The following is a 7,988-nucleotide window of genomic DNA, read 5'->3' on the forward strand; positions in this document are numbered from 1 at the left end:
CCACAATATATATATATATTTATAATCTTCCACGGAATCTTGCACCAAGCTACACCCTTTGCCCCTGACGTCACAAACTAGACTAGCCAGGTCAAAACAGTGACATTAAGCAGGGAAATCAGTTTCTCATTTGACTGCTCTTCAGGAAGTAGTTAAACCAATATGCTTGAGATAACGGTAAGGATTAAATAGGAGGTTTCCGTAATGGAGGTAAATAGATATAAGGGCAAATAAGGATACTGAATGGGAAATAGATACGAAAGTCAGTAAAGTTAGTGAATGGGATACAGGAAAAATTTTTGAGAAACGTGACTTGCGATATCTACTTTCGCCTTCGTACCCAGGGTAGAGACGCGGAAGTATGGTGAACAGCAATGTGCTTATAGGATAAACAACAACATGTACATAGGATAAGCAACAATGTGCTTACAGGGTCAATAACAATATGTTTATAGGATAAACAACAATATGTCTATAGGATAAACAGTAATGTGTTTATAGGATAAACAACAATGTGCTTAAAAGAAAAACAACAAAATGCATGTAGGATAAACAACAATATTTTACATAGGATAAACAACAATATGTTTATAGGATAAATAATTTGTTTATAGGGTAAACAACAATATTTTTATTGGATAAACAGTAATATGTTTATATGATAAACGACAATACTTTTTACAGGGTAAACAACAATATTTTTATAGGATAAACAGTAATATGTTTATAGGATAAATAATTTGTTTATAGGATAAAAAACAATATTTTTATGGGATAAACAACAATATGTCTATAGGAATAACAACAATATGTTTATAGGATAAATAATTTGTTTATAAGATAAGCAACAATATTTTATAGAAGATAAACTTATTGTTGTTTATCATAATATGTTTATAGGATAAACAACATGTATATAGGATAAACAACAATATTTTTATAGGACAAACAACAGTATGTTTACAGGATAAACAACCATGTGTTTATAGGATAAACAACAATATTTTTATAGGACAAACAACAGTATGTTTACAGGATAAACAACCATGTGTTTATAGGATAAACAACAATATTTTTTTTAATATAAACAACAATATGTCACAAGATTTACAACAATATGTTTACAGGATAAACAACAATATGTTTATAGGGTAAACAATAATATGTTTATAGGATAAACAACAATATGTTTACATGACAAACAACAGTATGTTTATAGGATAAATAACAATATGTTTACAGGATAAACAACAATATGTTTATAGGATTAACAACAAGAGTTTTAACCCTTTTGGAAATCAATAATAAAAAAAATCAAAGCATCAGATAACGAAACCTGTAAAAGAAAACTAGTGTGCCGGCTTTGTCTGTCCGTCCGCACTTTTTCTGTCCGCCCTCAGATCTTGAAAATTTCTGAGGTTAGAAGGTTGCAAATTGGCATGTTGATCATCCAACCTCCAATCATCAAACGTACCAAATTGCAGCCCTCTAGCCTCCTCAGTAGTTTTTATTTTATTTAAGGTACAATTTATGCATAATCCTGCTCCTGGCAACGATATAGGATATGCCACCACCGGCCGTGGTTAAAGTTTCATGGACAGCAGCTCATACAGCGTTATACCGAGACCACAGAAAGATAGTTCTATTTTCGGTTGCCTAGATTATACGCTGTACAGAAAACTCGATTGCGCTGAAGAAACTTCGGCGCATATTTCACTTGTTTGTATTATAGGACAGTTATGTTCTAGAACTTTATGATTGATTTAAGATCGTAATGTATTAATTCCGTATCTTTGATTTTGTGATTTGAATGAATAAATTATTTTCTACTAACCAAACTTTAGGCGGTATGAGAACAGTATGACATCCCCCCTTCTCAACCACAATCACCCCCTCCCCCACCCCTGGCCCGGCTACGCAATCCTCCTATACCCTCGGTTTCGGATACACCGAAAGCCGCGACCTCAACTCTGACCTTTCCTGGTTGGGAGGGTACAAGAACAAGAAGATGCCTTTCCTCATTTTTTTTACATCAAGGCAGATGATAAAAGAGGCGAAAAACCTCTGTGATGATGATGGTGAAGAAGATATGGAGGGGAAAAAAGAATTGGGTATTAATACTGGTTCCGGTTAAAGGGTTTTTCATTCAGTCTTTAGGCTACGAGAGAATTGTCTTAATATAAAGTGTTGTTGTTTTAATTTTAAAATGACATTAGGGTTTTTTTTACTACTGAATGATGCAGCTTAATTTAAAAAAGTTTCTTGTTTTATTCTTAGAATACCGTTAGGGATTTCAATTACTGAATGATTTAGATAGATAAAAAAATGTCTAGATTTTAAATAGATTTTGCTCTGTCAAAGGTTTTCAATTCAGTATACAAATAGATTTTAAAAAGTCGATTGAATCTATAACAAAAATCTAGAACAACAATTCTTACCCCGATCGCAAAACGCAAGTTGGGGCATTCTAGTTTTCTTCCAAAAGCCGCGGTTCGTTTATCTTATGAAAATGAACTTGATAAAATGCAAATCAAGCAAAAAATGCCAGAAGAAGGGTGGAGTGACGACTCGACCGTTTTTTGCTATTCCTCTGGAACCCCAAAACAAAGGGTGCCAAGGCCTTGACTGTCTCATTACTATTCTTCTTCTCGGAGCCTCTAGATGGCATCCGAGACACATCACCAAATCCAGCCGACAACATCTTCGAAGGGAACTCAAAAACAACAACATAAAAACTACTCCTCCCAATCCTTTGCTCCTTCTCTTGGTCCATTGCAGACTCCGCAACAAAAAGTTGTAGCCGAATCTTCGAGGGAGCCCACCACGCCTCGAAGGACGGGGGATGGGTATATATAATGAGGCGGGGACGATGGTTGGGCATCAGCTGCCATCCTCGGCTCGCACAGAACAGTCATGAAGGTTTTGGTAAGTCGTAGTTGGATTTTGAATTCGTCAGTAAACCACAATGAACCACTAAGTTATTCAGTCTCAAATGTCAATATTTCTTTGTTATTTGCTCTAATTTCTTAGTTCTAAATATATATAATTATTTTTCTGTCTAATACGGCTTTGTAATCATAGTTCTTGACTTGATCTGATCATATTTAAAGCCACGTTTTCACGAAAACCTTTAGAACAAAATGTCAGCATTTGTTTACTGTTTGTCTTCGTTTCTTAGTTATAAATTCATCTTAATCTTTTTCAACCTGATACAGTTTTATAATCATAGTTCTTGATTTGATTCGATCAGGTTAAACGCCACGAATATTTTCCAATTCACGGACACTTTTGGAACAGAATCGAGATGGTTGTTAACAAACCACTAATTTATTCTGTCGCAAATGTGAACATTTCTTTATTGTTTGTCTTAGTTTCTTAGTTATAAACATATCTTTTTCCATTTTTTAATTCTAAACTGACGTTTACTCACAGTCACTGATTTGATCTGATCATGTTTAAAGCCACAATCATTTACCAGTTCTTCACCGAAGCCTTTGAAACAAGCGTGAACATTTCTTTATTGTTTGTCTTAATATCTTAGTTATAAATATATCTTTTTCCATTTTTAATCCTAAACAGACGTTTGCTCACAGTCGCTGATTTGATTTGATCATGTTTAAAGCCACAATCATTTACCAGTTCTTCGCGGAAGCCTTCGAAACAGGAAGCCTTCGAAACAGGCCCAAGATTAGTAATGCTTCTCATTTTTCCTTCCTACAGGTGATCGCTTGCTTGGGCATGATGGCCTTAGTGGCCGCCCGCCCCTCCGACGACGTCATCGACTTCGAGACTGACCTCATGGAACACGAGCAGGAAGGCCAACCCGGAAGGGCCGTCGAGGGCGAGTACTCCTGGGTAGCGCCCGACGGCAACGAGTACGTCGTCAAGTACGTGGCTGACCACCTCGGCTACAGGGTCCTCGACAGCAACGTCCTCCCCGAGGTCGTAGAAGCCGAGGAAGCCGACGAAGACGACGAAGAGGGACCAGCCGCCTTCAGAGCCTTCGAGGACGACGACGAAGCCGAGGACGATGACGACGATGAGGCCGTGTTCCGTGTTGATGACGATGAGGATGACGACTAGATGATTACTATAGATAAATATTCAGTTTTGAAAGAAGAGATTTATGTATTACAAAGATATATTTCTATGAAATATACTAGTCAAAACTATCTCTCTATTTTTACTTGCCTTTCTGTTTTCATGGGGTGATTTCAGTAGCCTATATTGCTTCTAAGAATATTTATAAACCTATGATAGTTTATATATATATATATATATATATATATATATATATATATATGTATGTATATATATATATATATATATATATATATATATATATATATATATATATATATAAATATAAATAAATATATATAATATATACATATATATATATATATATATATATATATATATATATATATATATATATATATATATATATATATATATATATATATATATATATATATATATATATATATATATATATATATATATATATATATATATACAGTATATATATATATATATATATATATATATATATATATATATATATATATATATATATATATATATATATATATATATATATATATATATATATATATATATATATATATATATATATATATATATATATATATATATATATATATATATATATATATATATATATATATATATATATATATATATATATATATATATATATATATATATATATATATATATATAACGATTATGAGTCCTATAGCTACATGGATACAAATGTACCAATTTGCAGCAAAAAAAAAGAAAAACATAAACACTTCAAGAATTAACAAAATCACGAACGAAAACTTCACAAACAAACATTTATAAGTCCCCACTGCCAAATTTCGACCAAGTGTTCCCACCGTACGAAAAAAAGTCAAATTTAGGTACCTTAACCTACCAACAATATTATCAAACAAGAATTCTCATTTTCTTTATACAAACAATACTAAAGTACTCATCTTAAAGACGGCTCGTTGCCATAGCAACATCCCAACATGACGGTTTATCTCCGGAATCATCTGAATTATGAAAAGTGGCAAAAACCACTTGAAATGACTTACAATGACTTAGACCCGGAAAGGATTTGGCGGTCTCGAAGTCCATTAACATGGGTACCAAAGGGAGAGTTGTACAAGGTCAGGATGCCTAGTTAGCTTGTTTAGTTTTGTTTTTTCGAGATATTCCCGTATTTATGTATTAGTTTTGTTTGTTTTCGTTCCAGTTAGTCTGCTGTTTATTTCAATTTTTCTTATTTAGAGTCATTGTTGTTATGTTGTAATTATTACTCATGCTTTTGGGAGTATGCACAATTCTTGTATTGTGGATTTCTATCATTTTTTACTCTCCATCTCCTCTCCATTTATTTCTCTTCTTTCCAGTTATTCTGATGCTTTTTTATTTTATTTTCATTTATTTACGTCCTCGTGCCAACACTACTGAGATACATAAAGGCTATCTAATTTTCTGATACTTCTATACCTATATCTCGCTCGGTCGTTTCTGGAATTTCATTTCTTGCAAATATTTTTTATGTAAATCAAATTGGAATAATTTTCTAACCTTGTCCCTTAGGAAGAATCATCCTTGAGGTACGCACATACACACAGGTTTCAAAATGGTTACTGAAATAATTTACACCTGGAATTAAGTTCAACTGCTACATCATAATTAGCCCCAGAATCACAGGTAGAGAGTGAATGTTTTAGTTCTCAAATCTCATCTCGTTTTCATCCGTGATTTGGAAGTTTATTTGAAGTCCTTATTATTTTGAAATGTATATTATGATGGACTGTTAAGTTTTAGGGTATTCTGTAAATGTGTTGAAATAGAACTATATACAGTATGAATATATATATATATATATATATATATATATATATATATATATATATATATATATATTTTTCATATATGTATGCATGTATATATACATACATATATATATAAATATATATATATATATATATATATATATATATATATATATATATATATATATATATATATATATATATATATATATATATATATATATATATATATATATATATATATATATATATATATATGTATATATATATGTATATATATATATATATATATATATATATATATATATATATATATATATATATATATATATATATATATATATATATATATATATATATATGTATAATGTGGTGTTAAAGAAACTTGAAGAAACCTCAGGCTTTAGCGAAACCACTGATAACCTTACGAGAGACACGTTTTTAATATGAAGGTTTGATACTGACATTTTCCTAATGACCAACTCTACCTTGTCACACATCCTGTATCACATGACCAATTAAATTTATTTGTGAATAAACTAAAAAAAAAAAAATTATATGCAATTTTAAAATTTGGCTTTTTACGTAAACTACCATAAGAAAAAAAAATTCAAACAGCAGTATTGAAAATGTTACAATTGTAATGCTTGTATATCAAATGTCTGATATTTAGTATTCACACAGCACTATTCCTAAAGCATTCGTAATGTGATAATGAGACCGATGATACTTAAAAAAAAAAAAGCTTACAAAATCAATACAAATTTCGGTACTTTGCAATGGTCACCTTCAAATCAGTCTTCAATTAGACAATTCTCATTCTTTGGCAGCTCTGTACTTTAAAAGAGTACACAGACAACCTTCTTATTGAGTTCATCGAGAGAGAGAGAGAGAGAGAGAGAGAGAGAGAGAGAGAGAGAGAGAGAGAGAGAGAGAGAGAGAGCAGTATCCAAATAGGAGTTTCTTGGTCTCTCTTCAATATGTTTTCAGGAGTCCACAGGCAAACGTGTTTTTGTTTACCTTGAGAGAGAGAGAGAGAGAGAGAGAGAGAGAGAGAGAATTGCACTTGTTTACAGAAAACGGATCTTGCTTTGGCACATTTGATCGAAAACAAATGCAACTGTAGACTAGCTTAGTCATAGGTATTTGCAATATATTCTTTGTCAAAGTTTTCTTTGATGAAATAATATTGCTTCCAAATATATAAAAAAAAAAACAATGAAATGGAGGTCATGTTTATGATGTCATAGATGTATTTATGTTCAGGAATTTGATTATACAAAATAATGATCAAAATTCGATGAATATCTCTATTGCGGATTTCATGTAGCCTATTGATGTAGTGACAAACTCAAAATTAATTTTAAATCTAAATTCTCCTGTTTACAAAATTTTATGTATATATTAAGTACCACTGTATTACATGCAATCAAATCTATATAAGACGAAGTGTTAATAATCTTGATATTAACCTTGTTTATTGGATCAAATGAATGAAACCAAGAAATGTATTTTGGGCATATGCCCTCAAAAATCGTAAAACGTAAAAGCTTTAAATAAGTAACTGAGAATATTTTACAATTAAAAACGGAAAACCTTAGAATCCTCTACAGTTTTATATATATATATATATATATATATATATATATATATATATATATATATATATATATGTTTGCAATTCTCTCATACAAAACGCTTTCCATTCCTGGTAACTTCATACCACATTCCCGCTTCTAAACAAAACACCTACGTCTCAATATTAAGTTATAGACACTTTTTTTTTTTTTTATAATTCCAGACTCCCGAGCTGACAGGCGATAATTTTCAATATAGCACAAAATGTCGTTCCCTGTATAACGGAAAATGTCTTCATTGTTCAGAACTGGTTGTCTCGATCCCTGTTCGTTACCAGTTTCTTTGTGTAAAACAACCGCTACCTGGATCACATTTTCGCCAGAGAGAGAGAGAGAGAGAGAGAGAGAGAGAGAGAGAGAGAGAGAGAGAGAGAGAGAGAGAGCAATCTAACAGCTATGCGTAAAAAGTAACAGGAAAAGAATCAGACAACAGGAAAAACTTTATCAGAGCAAGACAGCTGGGTAACAATCAGGGGAAGTTCATAATGTCTCA

General features: G+C 31.6%; 1 protein-coding gene across 1 annotated transcript; it reads left to right on the top strand.

The window, feature by feature from the left end:
- Positions 1–2,793: 2,793 nt before the first annotated feature.
- LOC136836694 (larval cuticle protein 9-like) lies at positions 2,794–4,172 on the top strand. Its single transcript, XM_067101184.1, has 2 exons — positions 2,794–2,925; positions 3,721–4,172. Exons 1-2 carry the CDS (start codon positions 2,914–2,916, stop codon positions 4,081–4,083), a joined length of 375 nt encoding a protein of 124 aa, XP_066957285.1. The 5' UTR covers positions 2,794–2,913; the 3' UTR covers positions 4,084–4,172.
- The last annotated feature ends 3,816 nt before the right edge of the window (positions 4,173–7,988 follow it).

This window comes from Macrobrachium rosenbergii, chromosome 56 (assembly GCF_040412425.1).
Source record: "Macrobrachium rosenbergii isolate ZJJX-2024 chromosome 56, ASM4041242v1, whole genome shotgun sequence".
In the NCBI taxonomy this organism is placed as follows: Eukaryota; Metazoa; Arthropoda; class Malacostraca; order Decapoda; family Palaemonidae; genus Macrobrachium; species Macrobrachium rosenbergii.